General features: G+C 44.4%; 1 protein-coding gene and 1 pseudogene across 2 annotated transcripts in view; one reads left to right on the top strand and one right to left on the bottom strand.

Moving 5' to 3' along the window:
• Positions 1–488: 488 nt before the first annotated feature.
• Positions 489–26,508, bottom strand: part of RPN2 (ribophorin II) — a 59,654-nt gene continuing 33,634 nt past the window's right edge. The window contains exons 10-18 of one of the 2 annotated variants that reach the window (XM_036071967.2): positions 16,913–17,004; positions 15,170–15,284; positions 12,664–12,858; positions 11,358–11,444; positions 8,858–8,953; positions 7,194–7,269; positions 5,226–5,355; positions 3,675–3,722; positions 489–811 (exon numbers count right to left, since the gene is read on the bottom strand). In XM_036071967.2, the coding sequence (XP_035927860.1) occupies positions 799–811; positions 3,675–3,722; positions 5,226–5,355; positions 7,194–7,269; positions 8,858–8,953; positions 11,358–11,444; positions 12,664–12,858; positions 15,170–15,284; positions 16,913–17,004 (852 nt within the window). In that variant the 3' untranslated portion in view covers positions 489–798. The remainder of the gene's footprint in view (positions 812–3,674; positions 3,723–5,225; positions 5,356–7,193; positions 7,270–8,857; positions 8,954–11,357; positions 11,445–12,663; positions 12,859–15,169; positions 15,285–16,912; positions 17,005–26,508) is intronic. The other variant, XM_036071969.2, reaches the window with a different exon arrangement.
• LOC118522736 (heterogeneous nuclear ribonucleoprotein A1-like) lies at positions 17,019–18,035 on the top strand (annotated as a pseudogene).

Raw genomic sequence — 26,508 nt, 5'->3', positions numbered from 1 at the left:
CTAACAGGAGGTGACAGCAGGCTTGCCTGACGCTCGATCTATCCACTGGACCATACCATTCACTATGACTTCTCTACAGATACTATACACCCGCTGGGTGATGGTGGTCCCGGCACAACTTCAAAAGGGGCATCCCTGACATAGATGTGTCTGAGCCTAAGAATACTCATGGGGCCAGCCTCCTTTTAAGACAATCCCTCCCCTCCCCCACTGCACACGAAGCCCAAACTGTCAAGGCAAAAGCAGAGGGGCCTTCAGACACCAACAGGGCTCCTTTGCAGACAGAAGGTGCCCACTGCTGGAGAAGAAAGGATGCTCGCTTTTCCAGGCAATTCTCAGTGCTGTTAGGCAAGAGGCAAGAAGGAGTAATGGAAAAAGGCCTGGAGAAAGACCATGGCCACCGTGTCAACAGTACTTCCCAATTAAGTCCTCCTGTTATGTGCCCTGGGGATCCCAGAAGCCCGAACAAACTCTCAGTTAGGCCTCTGTTCCTGTTATTATCTTTATTCCAAAACAGATTAATTACAAATTTCAACTTTTCAAATGCAACACTTGGCAGCTAAGTTAGGAATATTCACAGCATCTGGCTAGGGCACCATGCCAAAGAAACGGAGTATCGGGGCTCACAGGTATCCACTCTGTGTTGGGGAAACAAAAACAACAAGCAAAAGTATAACCACAATTTTGACTTTTTTCTGTTTAAATAAAGTTTCTTCATTCCTCTTTACAAACTGAATTGTTCTTGACTCCTTTTCTTGATACTCATTTCAGCTTTCTTCTTCCTTCCTTCTTCTGACACTAGTGTGCTGTTCTGAAAGAAAATGGGGACAAACGGGATTACTGAGGTTTCAATTCACTGTTACAGTTCCTAACTGGTGACAACAGAGGGACCAAGCCCTCTGCCATTGACAAGATCCCACTTTATTTATTTATGGCCCATCTCATTTCACAAGAGGTTGTGAGACAGCTAGTTCTAACCATAGCTGATGACAATGTAAATAAAAAACAATGACACAAACCTGACAACTACGAAAGTGGCATATGGAGCTCTGAGGTGAGGGAATTCCAGGCACACCTCTCACAGTGCAAGGCCAAAAAGACAGTGTAAATTTCAACTAGGGGGAAGAAAAAGGAAAGCTTGAAGAATGTTCGTCTTCCATCTCCCAGACTCCGGATCTGCCAAGCAGCCCGGGGCCCTTAGGGAGCTTAGAAGACAACATTCTGGCCATTCAGTACAGAAACCTGCACCATACTCCTGAAATGCAGGACTCCTGTCATGTTCCTGCCAATGGTCAGCCTCAGCATCTAAACCTAAGAATGAGTCTCAAAAATGGGACTCAGCTCACAGAAAAATTTTAAGAGGGGATAAAAACCTTTCAATCTCTTTATTCCTTCTTTCCCCATGGCTGTCCTTCCCTAGACTCAAAGAACTGATGGGGAAACACAGGAACGAAAATGACAATGCAGACGGCCACTGTGCAACCAGGAGGGTGAAGCAGCAAACGAGTGTTTCAGCAGCTCCAGCAAGCAGAGCGCCGACACACACGCTGTCCCAAGCGGGCAGTTATACCCAGTGGTGAGGGCGGACGTGACGGAGCTGCGGTCTCACAGGATGGCAGGCCCCAAGCCAGTTAATCGGTAGTTCTGGGGGACATACACAGGCACAGAACTAATCCCGAGGGCTGAAGGGAGTGCTCCTAATTCCCTGCCAACATCCAGGTACACTAAAATGTGTGTGCTCCGAAATGTCCGTGCAGAGAGGACAGCATGAGTACGAAGGAAGAAGAGCTGAAAGGCTAGTGGTTCACAAGCCACCATCTTGGCTAAGAAGTTATACCCTCTATCAAGCCTCATCAAATCAATGTCTGTCCTTGGATCAAAAGCACTTAGCTACCAGGGACTTTCCTTTAAAATACTAGGTCCCAACCTCTGGAAGTCCCAAACGTCCACATGATCAAGCATTTTTCCTTTCTCTCAAGCAGTGTGATTTGGGGGTAGCAGCAGCGTGAGGGTAGACTATCTACATAGCAAGAAAAAAAAAATCAATCCAGAGTTATTTCAAAGAATTAAAGAGCTCAATAATTAGCAGAAAGGACTAGTTCAAAAGTGAAATCCCAGAGCAACTCTAATTCAGGACAAAACCAATTGGGTATGTCAGGGAATGGGGGTGGGGACAAGGGACTGACTACACAGGGGAACTCTCTCAAGTGTAGAAATAGTCTGTCTTGACTGAGGTGGTGTTTACATGATCGAGTAAATTTGCCAAGATTCACAGATTGTACACAAAAATGGTGAATTTTACCAGATATAAATTATACCTCGATTAAACCCGAGAAAAACAAAACCAAGACAAATGCAGTCTTTCTGTGTTGAGGATGAGATGTACCAGCTTCTGCTCACACGTCAGTGAAAAGGCTCTACGGTCTATGCTTTTGTCGGTCCCTCTGATTTGCAGAGGATTCAACATTAGATGGCTCCGTTTTTTTGGCAGGGATCAGGGAACATAAATGAAAACTCAGATACCTCCCCCTTCTCTTTGTTGGCCTAGTACAGGGGTCAGCAAACGCCAAATCCAGACCACCACCTGTTTTTGTAAATTAAAGTTGTAATGGGGGGCGCCTGGGTGGCTCAGTCAGGTAAGCGTCCGACTCTTGGTTTCGGCTCAGGTCACGATCTCAGGGTTGTGGGATCGAGCCCCGCATCAGGCTCCCCGCTCATCTTGGGGTTGCGTGTCCCTCTCCCTCCCCTTTTGCCCCTCTCCCAGCTTGTGTACATGCTCTCTCTCAAATAAATAAAATCTTTTTAAAAAGTAAAGTTTTATTGGCACACAGCCATGCTCATCTGTTCACAGTCTGCTCCTGCTTCCACATACCAGTGGCAGAGTTGAGCAGCTGCGACAGAGCCCATTCGGTCTGCAAAGGCTAAAACACTATCTTTCCGGAATACTTTTGCTGATCCCTAGTCTAGAGGAGCTGATCAATGAAGCAGACACTCCCTCTCCTTCCTTCCCTTCACCCTGCCTCCACTTCCGTCCTCATCCCAGGATTAATACCTAGAGAATGGGTGATCTTTCACGTGACATTTTAGCCACACAGGGAGCGGCCCTGAACCACACCCTTTGTTTTAGGAACCAGGGTTCTGATGCTGGCTTTGAGCTATGGCCAATAGTCCTTCATAATTGAGTCTCACCAAACCATACTGCTTGGCCCAACCAAAGATTAGTGTTATAAAAAGGCCTACAAACAGTGACAAGGTGTGCCAGGATTTGCCATGGGACCATCGTTTTGTCAACTTAGACGTTCTGAATGGGGTCCCCATTCAAGGAGTCCAAGGTTGCCTGTCTTATCCTCAACTCCACTCTCCTATAAACACAGAGAAAGGGGCTGCTGTCTATAAAGTACCCCATGGACATAAGGGAGGATGGAGTCTAATGTAGTCAAAGCCAGGTCAGAGTTACCCCATCAGTTGGGCTAACTCAGGGAGCTTTGATTTTTGCCTTGGTCCAGTCATAACCTGGTCCAGGAAGTTGGAACATGGCCCCAGATTTCAGCTTCGGCTTGGGGAAGGTGGGAAGGAACGAGTGGGCTGAAAATCAGATAAACAACTGACATGCACGAGGCGGGCAAGATGGGAAGGGGCCCTGCTTCTGGGATGAGCCCACCCTTCATCTTTACCGTAGTGTCCTATATTTTGCCAATCTACTGCTCTGCTCTGCAGCGATCCTGCCAAAGGAAAGAGGGTTTGAGAATCAAGAAAGGACAGTGGGAAGAGAAATAAGCTTGAGAAAAGAAATGGCAGCCAACACCCAACCAGAGCTTCCGTTAGGGTCAATGATTTCCCCAGTGGCAGAGTTTGTTCTAGGACTCACAAAGACAGAAACAGAAGAGTGGGCTGTAACTTTCTGTATAAGGGGTGTGTGTGTGCGCGAGTGTGCATGCGCATGCTGGAGAGGGGTGAGAACCATGGCCTCTCTCCTCAGAAAATGTACACAGTTTTAGGATTCCACATTAGGACCTCCTGCTAAGCAGGATCTAAATCTACCTCGCCTTCCCCTTGATTTTGTTCATTCGTGCGGGCAACTTCCAGAAAAGAGAGAACTCCACAGAGTGCAGCCCTTTGGCTCCCTGGGGCCTGGACTGGCTGCTGCCAGGGAACAGGCCCCTGCTTAGAAAAAACAGCTGAATCCCTGGCTCTTTCTCAGATGCAATGCACAGCTGCCAAGTGAAGGCTGTTGGAGGGGCAGAGAAATGAAGCAGCTGCCGCGGCGGAACGTGGATTACTAAAGGGAAGTGAGGGAGCACGTCGGGACCAGTCTCCAAGGCGAGGCTCTCAGAAAGCTCACAATGGAGACTCGAGCAGGCTGAGACACGTAGCTCTCGCGCCTACCGACGGTCTCTGAGAAAGCCTCTGATCTGACCCAGTGAACTGGAGCCGTGCCGGAGGGCACACTCTTGAGTTCGATTCTTACAGCAAACGTCTTGGAGGAGAAAGCAGGGCACATCTGAAACTGTTAACTTCCAAAGGTGAAAGCAACTCTGACCTTTTCCTATTGACCTTTACGCGGCTAAAATCACCCAAGTTCTCATAAAGTCCAATCAATGAGAAAAACCTATGTGACATTTAAATGTGCCTCTCATCCAGGTGCGGAAGTCAAGCTGCCGGCGAGCTGCTGCCGCCGCGCTGACATCCAACTGCTTGTGCGAACCTAAGGTGGTCTGGTTGTCAGGGCCGTGGTGGAGGCTACTGAGCAGGGCTCCCTGTTGGGGGCCTCTTATAACCTGCGGCAATTTCGGGGTGGCGGAGGGACTGGGAAGCGCACGGACCTCACGTCCGTGGGTCCGTCAGGGGTTGCAGAGGAGGAATTCTCTGGGGCCCGGGAGGAGGGCAGCATAGGATTCTCTGTGGCAGTAGTGAACATTTTTATACCAGCCAGCACATTACCGACAATCTTCAGTCACACGTGTTCTAATCCACTCTAATCTTCATAAAGAAATTTTCTTCTCTTATTCTAATGTGTCAGGGCGTAAATCACTGTGGTTTTAATACACTGAAAGCTGATCACCAAGGCCCTTTTCTGACTTAAAAGGCTGGATTAAGGTGTCACACTTGCCCCCAAGGATCCAAATCATTCTACCACAAACCCTTGTTCAAAGAGCTGGGTGAGCAGAGCTGACAAAAATATTTCTAATCCCCCTGTGAGTCCCTGGCCCATCCCCAAGCCTCACCTCTTGATTGCCTGCTGGGCCAGCATCCGATTGCCAGCCAGAAACGTCACACTGCCCAAGACAGCCAGGTACTTCAGGGTCTGGAACATGTTGAGCTGAGTCCAATAGACATACATGAGCCCCAGCATCGCTGCACGGACAGATGTCATGACAGCCAATTAAGTGAGACAGTGACAGTGGCCTCGGGCAGAGGACAGTTAGGAACAGTAACTGCTGGATTCTGAAGAAGTCTCCATTTCTAGACCAGCTGGTTTTATTCCTTTTATCTGATGCCAGAAAATAAATAACTCAATATACTTACTTTGGCTACTAAAAAATCCAGATGTAAAAATCAGACCTCAGCACCTCAGCTACTTTAACTATCTTGTTCCATGTTCCAGCTCACATCTGTTTTATTGTAGGTTTTATTTTTATTTTTTGTTTTGTTGTTGTTGTTTTTTAAACATGACTGTCCTATTATATTTAGGATTCATTTTATTTTTCAAATTCTGAACAAAAGCATGCAGGATTAAATAAATGAATAATTTCCTTTCCATTACAAAAAATGATTAAGGGTATTTTGCCAGTGTGACTAGGAAGGAAGCAAGGAGCACTAGGCAGGAAGGGTTAGTGAAAAGGGCTCAGGTCTGGGCACTGGGAGCCCTGGGTTCTGGTCCAGGCTCTGCCCTTCCCAGCCACTTCCATTTCTCCGAGCCGCCATTCTCTCACTTGTCAAACGGGGATCATAATTCCTGCCCTGGGCACCCCCATCAGGGTTGTGATGAAAATCAAATGAGGGAATGTGCACAAAAAGCACTCTGGCAAGGAAAGTCATGGCTCTAAACAAATTTATATTCAGGTTTTGTTCTCAGCCTGACTCGGGAGGGCTATCATTCAAATCCAGTAACTGGGCTGGAGAGAAAGGTCATCTGGTCAGTTTTGCCCAGAAGAATGACAGACGAACTACAGCAGGGGTTCTTAACCATTTCTGAGGTCACGGACCACTGTGAGAATCTGATCAAAGTGATGGACACCCTCTTTCCCTAGAAAAACACAGACACACATTTGCCTAGAATTTCAAGTGATTCATCTGTGGAGCCCCCCAGACTCCGCGCACTATGGACACACAGAGGGTTACTCCTGAAAGAGTCAACAACATCAGAAAAGACTACTGAAGTCTCGGGGCGCCTGGGTGGCTCAGTCGGTTAAGCCTCTGCCTTCGGCTCAGGTCGTGATCCCAGGGTCCTGGGATTGAGCCCCGCGTTGGGCTCCCTGCTCAGCAGGAGAGTCTGCTTCTCCCTCTCCCTCTGCCCCTACTCGTGTGCATTCTCTCTTTCTCTTACTCACTCTCTCTCTCTCAAATAAATAAAATCTAAATAAATAAATAAATAAAATCTTAAAAAGAAAAAAAAGAGTGCTGAAGTCTCAGTAAAATGCAAGGCACCACACATGCCACGGGGTCAAACGTCTCTGAAACACTGAGCTGAGTTGTGAATGTACCGTCCTGTCATGTTTAGGTACGGAGTCCTCGAGAGAACAATGCAGAACAGTGTGTCCAATTGTGGAAGAAACTGTTTTCTATTACTGTCCGGACACAGCCGCCAGCAAACGTGAAGATCGACATACAGTGGGGAAAGATAACCTTTGGAAACTGCATTAGTGCTCTTCATCCAGGAAGATGGCTCAGTGTAAAACTACGGTAAGTGAGTCATCTCTGGAAATGAGCAGGGCTGTTGAGTAGGGGTCAACGGCAAGCCACCAGCAGCCTAGCACAATGAGACCCAAAATAATGACAGCTGTTCTAAGCTGATGGACCAAACAGGTTTATCATCATATTAACTGTCCTAAAAGGCCGGGAGGAAGCGGGAAATGTTATGCTATTAAGTCATTATATAGTTAATAGGTTGTGGGTCTACTTAACAGGGCTTTCGCGTGGGCGGGCAAAATGTCAGAGGAGGTTAAATGGAATTAGCAGCCTGGGGTGCTTACCAGCATGTCCCAGGTGAAAGATGATCGTGCTCGGAGCAAAAGTGAAGTTGGAGACATTGGCACCAATCCGGATCCACTGAACGATGGGGAGAAATAAATTAAAAAGACATTAGAACTTGAAAGGGAAGACAACACATGCCACGTCAATGCTAATCCAATGAACAGCCCCAAGGGCTTAAAAGTTCATGCACACTTGAAGGACAGGAAATTTTTCCAAGTGACAACCACCCTATTATAAGTCCTTGGGAAAAAAATTGTTCCCTTTCCTCTTTAGAAAGGCATTCCAACACGTGCTTTCAAATGTGCTTGGGTAACTCAAACCTGAACATCCTTTTTAATGACAGCAAACTTTTCTATTTTAAAGCAGGTGAAACCACGAAGCTGAAAGGTCAGAGACCACATTTATGATGAAGTCACTGGCACTCCGCCTAATTCCTCTAAGTACGGGTAAGATAAGCCCCCTGGCAGCCGGCAGGGTGAGCGCTCTTGCTCCGGGTTCTGTGCCTTTTGGAATTCTGATCGCTCAAGTATGAGAACAGGTGCACCTACTCAACACTGGGTTGCTGAAAGATCATGCCACGCCTTCCAGATTTAGACTGACCAATAATTACTTCACTGAAATCAATGAACGAATTAGGAACATAGGCAACTAACCTCCCAAAAGTAAGAGCTACTGAGTTTTCCATGCAGTTCTCAAAGTTCTCTGAACTTTGAGGATATGCATCTCATAATTTTTAAAGAGAGACAAAGAAAAAAATTGGTTAAAAAAAAATTCAAATAGTACATTAAAGTATAAAAATTTCCTTCCTTTGTACTGCCTAAAAGGTCCTCTCCTAGGAGGTGACCGACACTAACCGATAATGCCTTTTTAACGTTTTTACACAAAGAGGATCATACAAACATACTATCCTACCCCTGTCCTGCTTCACTCAGTAAGACATGGCAATCTTGTCATATCAGCATATAAATCTATCCATTCTTTTCTTTTCTTTTTTTTTTTTAAAGATTTTATTTATTTATTTGACAGAGAGAGACACAGCGAGAGAGGGAACACAAGCAGGGGGAGTGGGAGAGGGAGAAGCAGGCTTCCCGCTGAGCAGGGAGCCCGATGCGGGGCTCGATCCCAGGATCCTGGGATCATGACCCGAGCCGAAGGCAGACGCTTAACGACTGAGCCACCCAGGCACCCCTATCCATTCTTTTAATAAACTTGCATATTATCCCATTATATGATGTGCCATAATTTATTTAACACTAGCTTTTATGAGGACTTTGGGTTGTTTACAGTTTTAGGCTCCAAATGCTGAAATGCACTGCCTCTGTACCCTGCTTTTATAGAGCTATCAGCATTGGGCCTTGCTTTTTCCACACTTGACCTCATCTGAACACTCTTACAGAGCATCCAAATCCATGTACTTTTATCGTTTTTAGTGGCTGTTAGGGACTTTCTCATGCCCTTCATTAATGGATCAGTTTACTTGGCTGCTCCCTCGGAGTGGGGAATTTTAGTTATTCTAAAATTTTTTGACCATCGGTTCAGGTCACAGCTGCTGGACCCCTCTGGAGCTGTGCTGAGGCAAGAGCACAAAGCCTCCTTCAGAACAGCTACATCTGCTGAGTCTGGCGCCAGACACACGCTGCCCATGCTAATTACAGCTACTCACCAGAGCAAAGAGCAGGAGCAAGGGCGAGAGGATCAGGGCGGTGAATGTATTGGACACCACCGTGGGGGGTCTCTTCTCAGGCTCTCGGAACAGGTGCTGCCGAAAGAAGACATACCAAGAGTGTTGAAGAATGTGCCCTTCCCAGCAGGGGCTGCCATGTATACCAGGGACCAAAATGCCAATGACAGTCAAGAAGAAATGCTTCCCAGAGGCTACACCCTCCTGGCAGAGAATGGACACTTGGCCTTTTGCCTCTTCTCAATGCTGGCTTCTAATCCCAGAGGTCTTCTTCCAAAGACACCAGTGCCAGCTCACTACTTGGTCAACCCTCTTTTTCCCTCAAAGACTCATTGCCATTTATAAGTTAGAAAATACAACCCATCCAATGGCATTTGCCTACTGTCAAAGAGGGTGTCTGCAGGGGGAGGTGGGGGGACCTGGGTGGCTCAGTTAAGCATTTGACTTTGGCTTAGGTCCTGATCGCAGGGTCCTGCGATCTAGCCCTGCATTGGGCTCCTCACTCAGCAGGGAGTCTGCTCGTCCCTCTGCCCTTTGCCTCACTCATCCTCTCTCTCTCTCTCTTTCTCAAATAAATAAATAAAAATCTTAAAACAAAAAGAGGGTGCCCACGTATATGGATGGTTTAGGTGACAGACATCCAAGGCAGGACTCTGAATTTCATAATGCTTCTGGGTTCCTAGGGTGGCACTATCATATGCTGCTGCCCGACTTAGGTAACTGGGGTAACCTCACTCTCCTTTACAATTTAAAAAAGCCTCACTATGGATGGTTCCAACCATAACTCACCCCTTCTGCATCCAGCCCATGGCTCTAAGGAAGCCCTAAATAAACTTTCTCCCTTCCTTGTTCTGCCCAATTTCTGGAATTGAACCAGAAAGCTGGGTAAGCATTGCTCTGGTATTTCTTTGTTTCATTTGTTTTTTTTCTGAGAAACTCTACATGAAGATCTTTGGGAAGCTCATCTAGATAGTGTCATCCAGCAAAAGCAGGGATGGACTGGGAGTCCAGAGACTTCTATCTGGGCCCAAGTAAAGGGGCAAGTTGCTTTACCAATCTTTGCCTCAATTTCTAGCTGGAAAGTTGGGGGCGATGACCATCCTATTAGGCCTGTAAGGAGGCTGTAAGACCAAATGTAATAGGGCATCTGACTATGCTTTGTAAGCTCTGACACATGCAAATTTAACTTTTTTTCAGACTTTCTTCCAATGCATAAACTTTTAACTGTCGTTCCTTGCCAATGTCCAGCCAACCCAGCTCCATGATGAGGCAGCCCCACCTGGGAGTCCTGTTCCCAAATTTTCACCTCAGATCGTCTTTGCTGCCACTGCCATTAAGGCATCTCTAACACTGTCCTGGCAGTTGCTGCCGCCTAGTTCACCCTACAACTCAGGCAGCACCCTTCATCATCACGGTCGTACCTTCTACAATTTCACTGCATTTGACAATCTTAAACAATGCTATATCAACATTAGGAGGATTTCAAAAAGAATCCTATTACAACACCCTTTGGGCCCTTGTCCTTTTTTTTATTAGTGAAAAAGGAGTAAGTAGTCTGCCTGCAACATTTCAACATTAATTCATATGTGGTCTGAATAGCTTCCACGTTACTACAGTATGATTATTTCTCATGACTGCAAAACAGCCCACTGAGTGCGTCCACCTCCATTTCCTTAACCAGTGGCTCAAACTGCTTAACGATTACTAGGTTTATTTCATTTTGTTTATGTTTATTTTGTAAAATGTTTTAGAAACTTTTCAAAGTCTTTCTTTCCTTTTCGGTTACCTACTTTTTTTTCCTTTTTTAAAAGATTTTATTTATTTATTTGACAGAGAGACACAGCGAGAGAGGGAACACAAGCAGGAGGAGTGGGAGAGGGAGAAGCAGGCTTCCCCACAGGGCAGGGAGCCCAATGCGGGGCTCAATCCCAACCTGAGCCGAAGGCAGACACTTAACGACTGAGCCACCCAGGAGCCCCTGGTTACCTATTTTGATGCTCACCAGTCTCATGAGCTGAGCTGGGCAGAGACTGCTAACTGTGTGCACAGAAGGTGAATCTTTGGAGAGAGGATTGCCTGGGGGAGGAAAGCCCTGTCCTCCTGCCCAGGTGAGTTTTCCACCTAGAGGTCCCAACAGCCCTGATTTCTTTAGGAGCAGAGAGGAAGAAAGCCAAACCGACCCGTGCTGTAGCTCTCAAGCAGCCAGCTTAAGGCTGAATCTTCTGGATGCTTAGGAAAAACAGCCTCTTATTTTGTGTCTAACTATCTACTTTCAGGAAGCCGGACACTGGGCTCTGAATCTGTTTCTTCAAGCTCTAGGATGGGACTGATATTTGTCCTAATTCACAGGGTGGCGAAGCCCACACTATAAAATACTGTATGAACGGGCTAAAGAAGAAGCCAGAGCTGCAGCCCAGGCGTTTACTGCCCGTTTCATGTTTCCCCTCCATGTTTAGTGCAGGAGCCCCTAGGCTTCTGATACCTGAATTTCCTGTTTGGGGGTGAAAAGGTTCTTGGACAGGACAGTCGAGGGAGCATCTTCTTCAGGGAACTTGATGACCACATCAGCCTAAAAAAATAAGGGCAGTTTTTAAGGCAAGGGCAGAGAAGGGGTTGAAACTCATCAGCAGGGTAGCCTCCTCTAACTCACATCCAGGACCATAACTGAAAATAGCTCCAAGCAGTCCAATCACTTCTGATCCATTAGCTGACAAATTGGGGCAGTAAAAATTTCAAGAACAAAACAGGTATTTGTTGAAAATGCTTTTTAGAGCAAGAGTTCCAATTTTCTACTGGTCTGGTGAGCCCCACAGAGCTGCTTAATACAAAAATCCCAGCTGGTATTCAGGCTGTTACAGGTGCAATCAGAAACTGCTTGGTGTCCCTGGGAAGTGTGATTTAGTCACAGAAAAAAAAAAAAAAAAGAAACAAAGAAAAGAAAATGTGCTCTTGTACAGAAAAGAGCCCAAAGTCCAGGAGAAGAAAAAAAGCTTTGCCTACAACGCAAAGAAATACAGCTGCCCCTTCGTCTTGCAGAGGGAGCGACCACCGTTCGAGGCCTGCGCTTTGGCCTCTGCTAGCTTTCCAACCACCTCCTGCTCTTGACCAGACTCAGGTACTCCAGCAAAATGGACCCATTTAGGTCTCACCGAAAGCACCTTCTGCAGGCTCTTCCCTAATGATCATTCCATGGCCCCCAGATACTACTCTGATAAACCTTGCAATTCTTCAACCCCTAGCTCGAATGTGATCTTTCGAGTTTGTCTCTCATCACACCAATCAAAGGTGAGATATATAGGTGAGAAGCACTATGTAAACTATAACACAGTAGGCAAAGGTTGGTTAATAGTTTATGAGCATCTTGCATATTCTACAACTCACTATCCCAAACCATCCTGAATTATCACAATTCAACTCTTACCATGTCCCACCCCACCCTAAGGCTGTACCGCATCTCAAAGACCGGGGCCTTTATCTCTTACATCTATGGATTCCCTATAGCATTTTGCTATAAAATGAAAACCTCCTTCAAGTGTAACTTTTCTAGAAACTCGCTAGGAACCACGAGGGCAAATTTAGGCTCCATTCACTCACTCAATTACTACTTATCAAGCACTAGGTGCCGGGCCATGTGCATACCCCTAAGACTTCTAGTGGAAAAGAGCACAGCCCCTCACCTCACCAGGCCTATTTACTGTCCTGCACAGGCGAGGCTAGGGGGAAAAAAGCTGTCTCTGTGGGTGGCACAGCCAACTCTTGCCTTGGTCAAGGCGCATCTGGGCACATACCACATTCCAAAGGATTGGGTTCTTCAAAGTGGCATCCCCGATGATCAGATAGAGAGTGTAGGTGCCGGATGCAGAGTCAAATTCGATCTTTCTCTCGGAGGTATCCAGTTCAAACTTGTACACATTCTTGCTGTCCGGCTCAGCAACGAACACCACTTCCTGGCCCGTCTTCTGGTTATGGAGTCGGACAAATGTCTGGATGGAACAGTACTACAGTCTTTAATCTGATCATTTCAAAACTCCCTCTGTGCCCAGCACCGAATCAACAAGGCAGCAGACTGTTGGCTCTTTTGTCGCAGTGGGAGCTCTGGGATCCGCCAGACTTGCCCAAGCAAGAGGAAGGGGTGAGTGTCCCACTCTCGGCTCCAGCCCCGAGAGCAGGGCTCACTTTTTGTTAGTATAAGAAATTTAACTTAGGGGTCCAGCCAATTCTCAACTACTTGGAGGCTGAATGCCCAGTTTGGGGATGATTTAAGCTCTTTGCTGCCGCTGCAATTTCTTCTTCCTGCCAGCCTTTTGGCCACTTTGCTGCCCAATTAATTTCTTCACCAGAGGGTGAAAAGAAGGGAAATGAGGTGGAACTGTAAGAGGCCCATTTTCAATTTCCTAGTGCCTCCAGCTAAAGATTTAGTGGAAGAGGCTTGGGGATTGATAGCAAGGCAGAGTTCTAACTGAGCAGAGCAGCCTGGTGTCACAGAGAGAGCCCAGGCTCTGAAGACAGGCAGATCTGCATGTCACGTAACCTCCTCGGGCCTTGAGCCCTTCCTCTTTACGAGACAAAGATGGTGGTGCCTGTGTGTCAAGATTCACAGTGATGGATGCAAAGCATTTAGTGCTGGGCCTGGTATGGTGCTAGCCAGTCAACAAACAGTAGCTGGGATTCTCGTCAGCGCCATGGTTCAAGTCTAATCACCTTACCCCGGCCAGTGGCACGAGAAACTAAGGCTTCTGCATATTAGAATTGCAGCAAAATTTAACATCCACGCAGAGCTTTTCTCTCAGGTGTTTCGAAATAAAGAATTGAACAAGACAGGTAGATTGGTTCCATTTAACAGATCATAAGGCATGAGGATTAAATGAGTTGCCATGGTCACACAATTCAGCGCTGGATCCATGGGAAAAAATGTAAATCTCATTTGTTACTTTACACCTGGGCAACAAAGAACAACCATCAAAGTATTCAGGGAAAGGGCCCAAAGATGTGAAGCATCCTGACTATGGCAGTCTTGGCCAAGAATGGGATTTAGGAGCCCGGATGCTGCCTGATCTTCCTCCTGCCATAGCCAAGGGCAGGCGGCAGCCAGGCTCACCTGCAGAATGCAGGCTCTACCTGTGAGGTCTCTATGCCATGGTTCTGAGGTATGATCTTGGGTGAGTCAAGTATTCAGTTAAAGTCACACTTCCTCACTAACTCTCCCTGTCCTAGCCCTAATCCCACCAATTTAGTCTCGTGATTTCTTCTCTTCACATTCTTTCCTCCCTTGTGCTGTTTTGCTGGCAAATGTCATTCTGAAAAGGAGCTGGGAAATGCTAACAGGTTGAAGTGCTTTGAGTCAGTGAGCCATGGCTAAATGCCCTGACTGAGCTCTCTGGAGCTCTCTGGAGCTGGGGGTGGAGGGGAGAGGAGCAGAGAAGTGCCAGGGTAGTGGTTCTGGGAGCAGCCACTCTGGGGCCCTGGCACATGTGTAGCAGTTGGAGCTAGAAGAGACAGAAAGCAAAAGGTTTCCAAGTGAATCCACTCACCTCAGTCATCTGCTCTGAAGCTATCTCTCAGCACGAACTCGAGTCTGCTATAGCTCTTGCTCAAGGATCCCTACAAAGCACCTAAACCAAGGCCACCAGGTCCCATGCTCTTTCCCATCTTCCAGCAAAGTATTTACCTGAATTTCCCTTTATAATACTGCCATGGATGGGGAAGGGCTGAGAGCAGTTATTCTCAATCAAGGGGGATGACAGAGGTGGGGTAGAAGGTGTCATAGAAGACAAGGGGCCATATCAGATTCTCTGGGGAAAGGGTATGATTTGAAAATCTTTTAAATAATAATTATCATTATTTTATATATGGAAAACAAAAATGAAAGCTGTTTCTTTCATAATACAAAGCAGACACAAGTTAAAAAGGGTTATTCTTCCGATTCCCACAAACTCTGCTGTGGTCAGAACTAAACGCTTTGGGCCTACTGCCTAGGTTTTCCTTTTTCAAAATTATTTCAATCTGTTTTGTTTTTGTTTTTTTCCTCAGAAAGAAAAAAGCCTCAATTAAGTGCTAATCTGCCTTAAATATATCTTCTCGATACCGGCTGATCTTTTAAAAAGAACGGTGTCTTCCACATTCAGGGTTACCACCAGTATATGAGGGGACAGTGTCATGTGGGAGAATGTGATGGACCATCAGGGTCGAGGGTGAAGACCCAGAAGCAGGGGTTAGGACTGTATACACCACACCAACAACCCTGGCGTGCGTTAATGTTGCAGACGAAGAGAAGCACCTGGGCTTTCTCCTGACCTGGTGAGGGGTGAGTTCAGCACCAGTGTTCACATCTACCAGCTGGAAGAACAAAGCAAAGTTCTGGTGGCTGTCTGCGATGAATGTGCCCTTGGCTTTCGCTGGGTAGGTCACCCTGAAAGAGACATGTATACAGCAAGTCTTCAGAGAGGATCTGTAGATCTCTGAGAATGGAATAAAAAAGACAAACGGCACTTCACTGCCTAATCCTCCCTCTCCCACTGGAACACTTTCCTGCTGTGGACAGACAGGAGGAGAGAAGCTGTCTGTGGCCGGAGGGCAAACTGCACTGAGGGAGCCAGGATGAGAAAAGTACAGAATAAACTCCTCGGGGTCTGGGGAAATGCTACGTACAAATGCTCCAGGCTTTCCCTTCAAGGACCTAAGGGTAAGGATGTCAGCTCCACCACGTCAGGCACCAGTGGGGTGCACGCACGCAGGTGGAGTGGAGAGCTGGGTGGGCGAGACCGCCAGGGGAAATCATCATGGCGTTGATGTTGGCAGTTACGTGTGAGCGAGGTTGGGAGATGAGGGGGTAGGAGACGCAAAGCAAAGAAGGGCACTCATCCCTTTTTCTTTTTTTTATGCTGTATTTTTTTTCCTCGACACAGCTTCAATGTATTTTTCTGCCTGAAATTGGGTTTTAAAAAGTCATTTTCTCAAAAGGCAGACTTGATGAAAAAACTGTTCTTTCCACAGCCATCTCCTGGGATGGAAGGGTAAGATGGCCAGGGGAAAAACCAAGCCAAATGGCTCTAGAGCCCACACCTGGCTATATTTTATACTTAGGCTTTATATTTACTTGTGAGCAATACCAACTCTTCATTTGTATAGAGGATTAAACTTTGCAAAGCATCCTCACGACATTACTTCCGTGGATTCTCAACAGTGCTCTCATCTCCAACGTCACTGAAGGTAACTAAGCCAGAGGCAGAAAGCCCAGCCCTTTCAGAGGACTTAAAAGGAGTGAATGCTTAGCTTCTAGGCTCTGGCTAACATCTTCTGTCTTCATAATGGCCTTGAGGGTTCACCTTCCTTCTCTGGCAGCTAGAGCCACCTAGGTGAGTAAAGCTGGGGTCCGAACTATACCAGGGGTCTAGATGGGCTCCCCAAAAACAAGGATCTGGGAGAGGGCTGACAAATAGACTTCACACAGTGCTCTGGCACCCCTCTAATCAACTGCCAATGGTTATCTAGAAGTTGGTGTTAAAAAAAGATTCTGAGTACAGCAGGAGCAAATGCTATGACTGACGAACGTGAGAAAGGAATTCACAGCCCCAGTACTAGGTATCTGCCATCTCAACTCTAAGGGCCTCTGAGGCCTCCAACCAATTTCAGACCCACTGTGGGCCAAAGTGAGTTGTCATGAGGCCACTAAAAGCAGATTCAGGACTATGAAGATAAAGAGATTATACCAAAATATAAACACACTGCTTCCTTCATTGACAAAGTCTTGTCTTTAAAAAAAAAAAAGAACAAAGTCATAAGAACTAAATAATGTGCTTGGTAGCATAGCTGACTTGGACTCAGATGTTGCCTATTCCATTGTGGACGGACCACCCGTATAGACAACCCCCAAATCTGCCGGGATGCTACTTGGCGCAGTGCCAGCAAAACTGGAACCTCTTTAATTGGGGGTGCAAGCTGGGTCGCTGCTGACACAGAAACGGGGCTCAGTGCCTGGGCGTGCTCCTCTCAGAGCAAGCCTGGGCTTTCCCTGTGCCGAGAAGGCACCCCACCTACCGGGTGGTTTTGGGTGCAATGCTCTGATCCTTATCCACAGTGGAGAGATCAACATTCGTGATGCCAACTTCAGTGGAGATCTTGACTCGGAGCTAGAGTGAGACATATGAGAAAATCACCAGGGTCTGCCCGTGGACACTGCCGAGTAATAATCGTTAAAGTCTCCCCTCCCACCGCCGTCATTTCTAAGTCAGAGTCTCCCAAAGAGCCTGAACAGCTACAGAAGCCCTTCATTGGAGGTTTGAGCTTTGAAACAACCGATGAGTCTGAGGAGCCATTCTGAGCAATGGGGAATGCTTACGGACTGTGTGGTAATGAGAGATCCAAACACCAAGCGCTCCAGAGGTTTTGGGTTTGTCACGTATGCCACTGTGGAGGAGGTGGATGCAGCCATGAATGCAAGGCCACACAAGATGGGTGGAAGAGTTGTGGAACCAAAGAGGGCGGTCTCAAGAGAAGATTCTCAAAGACCTGGTGCCCACTTAACTGTGAAAAAGATTTTTACACTGAAGAACATCATCTAAGAGATTATTTTGAACAGTATGGGAAAATCGAAGTGATCGAGATCATGACTGACGGAGGCAGTGGCAAAAAGAGAGGTTTTGCTTTTGTAACATTTGATGACCATGACTCTGTAGACAAGACTGTCATTCAAAAATACCATACTGTGAATGGCCACAACTGTGAAGTAAGGAAAGCCCTATCTAAGCAAGAGATGGCTAGTGTTTCATCCAGCCAAAGAGGTCGAAGTGGTTCTGGAAACTTTGGTGGTGGTCGTGGGAGTAGTTTTGGTGGGAATGACAACTTTGGTTGTGGAGGGAACTTCAGTGGTCGAGGAGGCTTTGGTGGCAGTTGAGGTGGTGGTGGCTATGGTGGCAGTGGGGATGGCTGTAACGGGTTTGGTAATGATGGAAGCAACTTTGGAGGTGGCGGAAGCTATAATGATTTTGACAATTACAACAACCAATCCTCCAATTTTGGACCCATGAAAGGAGGAAATTTTGGAGGCAGAAGCTCTGGCCCCTATGATGGTGGAGGCCAATACTTTGCCAAACCACGAAACCAAGGTGGCTGTGGTGGTTCCAGCAGCGGCAGGAGCTACGGCAGTGGCAGGAGGTTTTAATCACTGCCAGGAGACAAGGCTTAGCAGGAGAGGAGAGCCAGAGGAGGGACGGGGAAGCTACAGGTTACAACAGATTTGTGAACTCGGCCAAGCACAGTGGTGGCAGGGCCTCGCTGCTACAAAGAAGACATGTTTTATTTATTTATTTTTTTTTTTTTAATTTTTTTTTAAGATTTTATTTGTTTATTTGACAGAGATAGACAAAGCGAGAGAAGGAACACAAGCAGGGAGAGTGGGAGAGGGAGAAGCAGGCTTCCCGCTGAGCAGGGAGCCCGATGTGGGGCTCGATCCCAGGACCCTGGGATCATGACCTGAGCCGAAGGCAGACGCTTAACGACTGAGCCACCCAGGCGCCCCAAGAAGACATGTTTTAGACAATACTCATGTGTATGGGCAAAAAACTCGAGGACTGTATTTGTGACTAATTATGTAACAGGTTATTTTAGTTTCTGTTCTGTGGAAAGTGTAAAGCACTCCAACAAAGGGTTTTAATGTAGATTTTTTTTTTTTTTTGCACCCATGCTGTTGATTGCTAAACGTAATAGTCTGATCATGACGCTGAATAAATGTGTCTTTTAAAAAAAAAAAAGAAAGAAAATCACCAGGAATTAACAGGCATATCCAAATTGTCCTCACAAAGATGATCCTAGGATGGGAGTCTTCAATGATTTTAGTAAAACTGACTCAGCCAGGTAGGATGTCCACCTCTCCTATCAACAAGGCTTAAAAGCAACTCCTTGACTCTTATCCCTTCTTTGGCTTTGGTTGGATGGTATATACTAAAAGGGGAAAACAAAATAGATTTTTTTCACGTGCCCTTTAAAATAAATAAGGGGGGAAACCTGTGAGCAGTAACCTTCAAATAATTCAAATTAACAAGTACTCAATTCTAAGGACGGCTATTGTTTGCCACGTGAAAGACTTTATACAACGGACTTTATAACGACGATTTCATTTAATCCTCACAACTCTCTAAACTAATGCTATTTCAGAGGAAATTAAAGATTAAAAAGATAAAGCCGCTTGCTCAGGTCTAGCTGGCTAGTAAGCGACAGCGGCAGTATTCAAGCTCAGGCACTCTGACTCAGTGTCCGTGCTCTCAGGCACCTTGCTACCCAGCTTCCCAGCAACACTGAACTCTAGGCCAGGCAGTACTGTAGGTCTGCCCACGAAGACATAAGATGCCACGGCTATCATCTGCACCATTCACCAGGTACTTCTGGTTTTCCCTCTGAGCACCGTAGAGTTGTACTCCCCTGACCCCTGGAGTCAGGTGTGGCCACGTGACTTGCTTTGGCCAATGAAATGTGAGCCCCCTCAATGGAAGCTTTAAGAGTCAGTGTGTGATTCTCTCCTTTCCTCTGACATGGACATAGACAATGTGCAGAGAGAGGTTTGCTCCTTCAGCCTGGGTCCTGGAGTAAGGACAGCATGAAGCCGAGCCTCCAGCTGACACACTAAGATACTAGCATGGGTAAAAAAGAAACTTCTGCTGTTCTAAGCTACTGAGACTTGGGCTTTGATAGAAGCACAGACCAGTCCATCCTGACTCTTAAGTGTTTGAATTCTATGCGTGCCTTATAAGTATTTTCACAAAGAGGAGCTAGCCAACACAATAAACAAGAACTTTTTAAAAATTAGATTAAAATAAGTATAAAATTCCAAGAGGCAGAAAACTTTCTAAAAGTCTATTCATGGGACATTTTTAATCTAAAATCTAAGTTTTAATGTGCAAATTATTAAAACCCAAGGCACTTCTTATGTGCAAACATATCCATAAGACTTCCAAATATTTGATAAGCTTGAATGTAATGCTTAAGGAAATCCTTGCCAAATCCACTGGTTTATAGTCTAAATCAGGATCCAGGAATAGAGGGAGAGGGCTGGGCAAATAATTGAAGGACGGCTTTGGCATTTTGCTAAAATGCACTATCAAGGTGTGACAGCCTCAAATCAAGGGCAAAGAAGAAAAATTAAAAAGGGATAAAGATAGCTATCAAGTAATTTCTTTTAACAGCCTTCTCTCCCACCTCCATAATTAACTATTTTGTGATAACGGCCTCAATTATCATATTGAATAGGGGTATTCTGTTTTACTTAAAAAACAACAACAACAAAAACCTAAAATGTAGAAGATTTATTACCAGAGGCTGTAAGGATATTATTACCCCCTACTTTTGAATATACAGCCACCTATTGGCAGAATTATATTCAGCAGCACTGCCTGTCACAGAGTCTAGGCAACCGGGTGAATCATGGTGGTAGGGAAGGGAAATAGATGGTCTTCAAGTTGAATAAAGTCCCAAGGAAAGAGCTTGGGTGGGTGGGGGGGGGGGGCTCTCCTTCGGCTCTTTGGGCTCTGTGCTGAGCAAACAGCTTCACAACTCATAGAGGGCTGAGAACCAGAGCAAACTCTGCTATATAAAACCCAGTGTGGAGAGGCACTGACGCCATTTGAAGAAAAACTAGAGTGGAAGGCTCCAGCAAAGAAGCAGTTGTGATTAGGCTACTGATGTTTAGCAAGACACCCCACCAAGATCACTTTCTCTATATCCCCCTTGAGCATCTGGAACACCCAGGTGCAGGAGGTATACAGAGATGGTAACATGCACTTCTCGTCCTACAGGGAAGCACAGGTGCAAAGCTAAATTTTAACAAACCAGGCTGCTGCTTTAATGGAGGGATGTTCCAAGTGCTACAAAAGCACAGGAGAAGGAACCGTGACCTAAGTCGGCCTGGGGGTAGCCCTTGGTCAGGGAACGGGAAATTTGTAGCAGGAAGGTTCAGCAGTCCTTCAGTTTGGGGAGAAGTAGGAGTTTAGCAATATTCCATGCTATCGAAACAATCTGTCTTCACAGTTAACTACTCTGCAATCTTCATCAACATTAACCAGATAATTCCTTCTTCACTTCTTTGACTCATTCTCTTAATGGCTCACTCATTTAATTTGTAAATGTGATCTTAAAATCACTGTCCCACCTAAATGTCCATAAACAGGACACTAGTTACATGAATACACTATGAATTACCATGGAATAATTTAAAAAGACAAGGTAGATGTCTATGGACAGATACAGAGATATTATCACCTACTTTTGAATACACAGCCATCCATGGACAGAATTATATTTAACAGCACTGTCTGTCATGGAGTCTAGGCAACTGGGTGAATTATGGCAGGGGAGTGGCAGAGGGTTGTGGGGGGGAGGCCATCAAGTTGAAAAGACCCCAGAGGGGAAAGCTGGAGCCTCTACTTTGTGACAAGAGCAAAGCATACAGCTGTTTATAGAATAATCCCTTTTGTGTAAACAAGAAAGGATATGCATACATTCATTAATATATACATCCTTCTTTTTCTTAAAATGAACACAGTTAACTGTCAGATTCTTCTGAGGAGAGGAGCTGGATTGAAGGGATGAGAGAAGGTTCTTACCTTTTATTACATACCCTTTTGCACTTTGAATTTTTTTAAACTACATGCATATTTTACTCCTTTTTTGAAAAAATAGGGATTATCTGAGCAATGAGACTGTGTGCCATATACTTTCTTCTTTATAAACATTTTGTATTAAAAAGCACCACTCAATAAATATGATTTGAAAAATAATACTCTTCCTTTCTGTAGATGGGTATATACAGATAGATGTTTAAAGATTTGTGTAAGGCTCCGCAATGTATCCTCATTATAATGACAGAAAAGCCATCAACTTTCTGGGTTTTTACTTTGAATCCTGAGTATAAACTTTCAACAATAACATGGTCGCAAAGGTCTGCTAATCAAGATTCAACTGTGTGTTTGTTCTAAAGACATCATAAGCATTCCCAGACAATACACACACAATAAAAAATCAGAGGGGTAGAGGAACCATGACAAAAGGGCAAACTGCAGTGAACTCAAGTCATTCTGGGCTTGCTCTCAGCACTAATTCTAAAAGGCTCCCTAAGTTAAAGGTTTCTTTGCTGCGGAGAAACACTGTAGGGCTGTTCTTGAACAGCGAACAGTTTAAAAACAAGTCTTTCTGCTCCTAAAATCTTACTACAAATGAGTCTCTAGAAACACTGAAAAGAAAAGCATTTTTTTTTTTAAAGATTTTATTTATTTATTTATTTGAGAGAGAGAGAATGAGAGCGAGCACATGAGAGGAGGGAGGGTCAGAGGGAGAAGCAGACTCCCTGCCGAGCAGGGAGCCCGATGGGGGACTCGATCCAGGGACTCCAGGGTCATGACCTGAGCCGAAGGCAGTCGCTTAACCAACTGAGCCACCCAGGCGCCCAAGAAAAGCATTTTTATGCTACTCTTTTAAAGCAAATTGAGAAATAAAAATTATTGTAACTTTTTTCAAAGCCGCGTTGTGAAGAATTCAGAATAGGATCCCTGTGGGTTAGCTGCTTCTTCCTTCATACTAACACTTCAGGATTAGTTTTTATAATAGGAAAGGGACCTATTTAGCCACTTTAAATGCAGCTAAGCCTGCTTTACACTGAATCATACTAGTCCTTTCCTTGCCTGTGCTGCATACCACATATACCTCAAAAAATGTTTTAACACCAGGAAATGCAGTCTTTCTGCTGAGAGTAATAACCTCCCTGTTTAGCTCATTACTGTCAAAAATAATGGTGCATTAGGGGCAATTAATGCTAATGACAGCTTCGAAAACCCATGTTTCCCCTGACAGCAAGTTCAATGTCAATGAGTGCTATTACAGGCCTTCCACACCAAACTACCGTTAATGCACTCTGACCAATGTCAAGCATCTCTCAGGAGAGTAAACAGGACCTGCTGACCCGGGGTTGCTCTGAGGCTCTGAGTGTGACTATTACTGAAATTACAAAGTAAAGCTGCATATGTGACAGAGGTCAGAACACACGCGCGCGTGCACACACACACACACACACACACACACACAAAGCTATAACATAATGAAGGAGAGATTTTGTAATGCTCACTTCATCACTGGGAAGGAGAAGGACAGCAATGACCTTAGTTGGGGCTTATTATCATTGCACGAATAACAGTTATTAGCCATTTCTGCTATTTTGCACTTAGATAATTTTTCCAACAATCACAGAAACACTTGGACAAACACCAGATTTGAAGTTATAAAAAGCCAAGCTGTTACAGTAACCAAGACAGCATAGCATTGGTATAAGGAAAAACTACAGACTAATGGAATACAACTGCAAGCCTAGAAATTAACCCTTGCCTTTATGGTCAACTGATTTTTGATGCCAAGACAATTCAATAGGGAAAGAATGGTCTTCAACAAAAGGTGCTGGGATTTCCACATGCAACAGCTGGATTTCCACATGCATAAGAAGGAAGTTGGACCCTTCCCTCACACCACATATAAAAACTAACTCAAAATGAATCAGAAACCTAAATGTTAGAGCTAAAGCTATAAGAGGAGTAAATCTTCATAACCTTGGATTAGACAACGGTTTCTTAGACACGGCACTTAAAGCAGAAGCAATGAAAGAAAAATAAAGAAACTGAACCTCATCAAAATGAAACCCTTTGTGCTTCAAAAACCAACATCAACAAAGGGCAAAGACAATCCACAGACTGTGAAAAAATATATGCAAATCATGTATCTGATAAGAGACTTGTATCCAGAATATATTAAGAAAGTGTAAAACTCAATAACATATAAGAAAAAAAGAAGAAGAAGAAGAAGATAGCAAGAGGGGAAGAATGAAGGGGGGGAAATCGGAGGGGTAGAGGAACCATGAGAGATGATGGACTCTGAAAAACAAACTGAGGGTTCTAGAGGGGAGGGGGGTGGGAGGATGGGTTAGCCTGGTGATGGGTATTGAGGAGGGCACATTCTGCATGGAGCACTGGGTGTTATGCACAAACAATGAATCATGGAACACTACATCTAAAACTAATGATGTAATGTATGGGGATTAACATAACAATAAAAAAAAGAAAGAAAAAAACTCAATAACATAGAAAGACAAATAGCATAACAAAAAAAAGGAAATAAGAGATAGATTGGAAAGGAAGAAATAAAAAGAAAAAAAATTTTAATGGGCAAAGGATCATCTGTATAGACATTTCTCCAAAGATAAATAAGCACATGAAAAGATACTCAATATCATTAGCCATCAGGGAAATGCAAATCAAAATCTCAATGAAAGACCACTTCACACCCACTTAGGATGGCCAGAATGAAAAGACAGATAACAAGAGCTGGTTAGGATGTAGAGAAATTGGGCCCTTACATATCACTAGTAGAAATGTAAAATGGTGCAACTTGTTTGCAAAACAGTTTGTCAGTTCCTCAAAAAGTTAAATATAGAGTTTATCATATAACCCAGCATTCCATTCCTAGGCATACACCTCATATAACCGAAAACAGATGTTCAAACAAAAATGTGTACATGAATGTTCACAGCCGCATTATGTGTAATAGCCAAAAAAAGTGGAAAAACTCCAAAAGTCCATCAACTGATGAACTGATAAACAAAATGTGGTATGTCCACACAATGGAATATTACTCAGCCATAAAAGGAATAAAGTACTCATACATGCTACAACATGAATTAACCTGAAAAATATGCTAATTAAAAAGGCCAGACACAAAATGCTACATATTATATGATCCCATTTTTATGAAATATTGCAAGTAGGCAAACCATAAAGACAAAAAGTAGATTAGTAATTGTCAGTACTGGAAAGAGGATATATTCCTATAGAATAAGGGATGTTTACTATAGACACAGGATTGTTTTCTGGGGTGATAAAAGTGTTCTGGAATTTGATAGCGGTGATGGTTGCAAAACTCTGTAAATATACTAAAAAAACACTGGGGCCCTGGTGGCTCAGTCAGTTAAGTGGCCGACTCTTGGTTTCAGCTCAGGTCATGATCTCAGGGTGGTGGGATCAAGCTGTGCTTCGGGCTTGGCATTCAGCCCGGAGTCTGCTTGAGATTCTCTCTCCCATAACCTCTGCCCCTTATCTCGTGTGCATGCATGTACTCCTCTCCCTCTCTCTAAAATAAATAAATAAACTTTAAAAATATATATATACTAAAAACACTGAATTATATATACTTTAATGGGTTTGTGAATTATATCCTCAATAAAGTTGTTATTAAAAAAAAAAAAAGCCAAGATACTTTGTGTAGGATAAAAAGCTCACCCTTCAAAGATGAGTTACCATAGTTCTAACAGCCCAGGAATGTAGGGAAACATCTTTATACATTCCATCCTTTTCTTCTAAAATGGTTTGAGATGGAGACTAAGCACTGAAAAAATAAGGCTTGGTCTCTACTCACAGGGAGTTCCCATTCCCAGTCAAATGAAAAAGCAACACATATAAGCAAACAATGGTAATACAATACAATAAGAACAATTATCAACAGGATATAAAATACTATAGCAACAAAAGTAAACTTTAAGTATATTGAAGCCCTAAACATATATATAGGGGGAAAAAACCTTAAAAACCGTTAGAAGAAAATATTGGAGATTATCTTTATCACCCTGGAGCTGTATAGGACTTTTTAAAAACACAAAAAGCACAAACAATCTAGGCAAAGACACTTTTTTTGTGTGTGTAAAGATTTTATTTATTTATTTAACAGAGAGAGACAGGGACAGAGTGAACACAAGCAGGAGGAGTGGGAGAGGGAGAAGCAGGCTTCCCGAGCAGGAAGCCCGATGTGGGGCTCGATCCCAGGACCCTGGGATCATGACCTGAGCCGAAGGCAGACGCTTAACGACTGAGCCACCCAGACACCCCAAGGCAAAGACACTTTTAAATTAGGCTTCACTGAAAATAACTTTTGTGCATCAAAAGATGCCATAAAGCAACACTGGGGGGAGATATCTGATGCTTATAACTAAGGGTTAGTTTCCAGAACATAAACAGCTGCTAAAATTCAATAATAAAAAGACTAACAAACCAAAAGAAAAACAGACAAAAAGAGACAACAATTCACAGAAAAGGAAAACTAAAAGGCCAATAAACAAGAAAAAATGCTCAATCTCACTAGGAAAAACAGTAAAACAAGACATCATTTTGGAGCGCCCCGCTGGCTCAGTTTGTGGAATGTTGGACTCTTGATCGCAGGGTCATGAGTTCAAGCCCCACATTGGGGGCAGACATTACTAAAAAAAATAAAACTTAAAAAGAAAAAATAGACACCACTTCATATCCATCAAATTATCAAAAATTCTTAATACCACATACTGGTAAGAATATGAAGAGAAGAGCAATTTGGCAATACCTAATAAACCTGGAAGCTAAGTGCAACCTATGATCTCACAACTTCACTCTAGATAAACAAACAAAATGTACACAAGGAAACGTGCTAAGATGTTCACAGCTGCATTGTTTGTAATAGTGGAAATCTAAATGTCTACCAACAGGAAAATGAATTAATAAAAATCTGATTCATTCATAAAAGGAAGACAATTTCATGACAATTACCCATAGAATGCATATAGTTCTAGTTCTACAGACATA

Source organism: Halichoerus grypus, chromosome 10, assembly GCF_964656455.1.
Source record: "Halichoerus grypus chromosome 10, mHalGry1.hap1.1, whole genome shotgun sequence".
NCBI classification, from domain to species: Eukaryota; Metazoa; Chordata; class Mammalia; order Carnivora; family Phocidae; genus Halichoerus; species Halichoerus grypus.
Note: the sequence above shows the minus strand (reverse complement) of the source record. Positions and strands in the feature narration are given on the sequence as shown.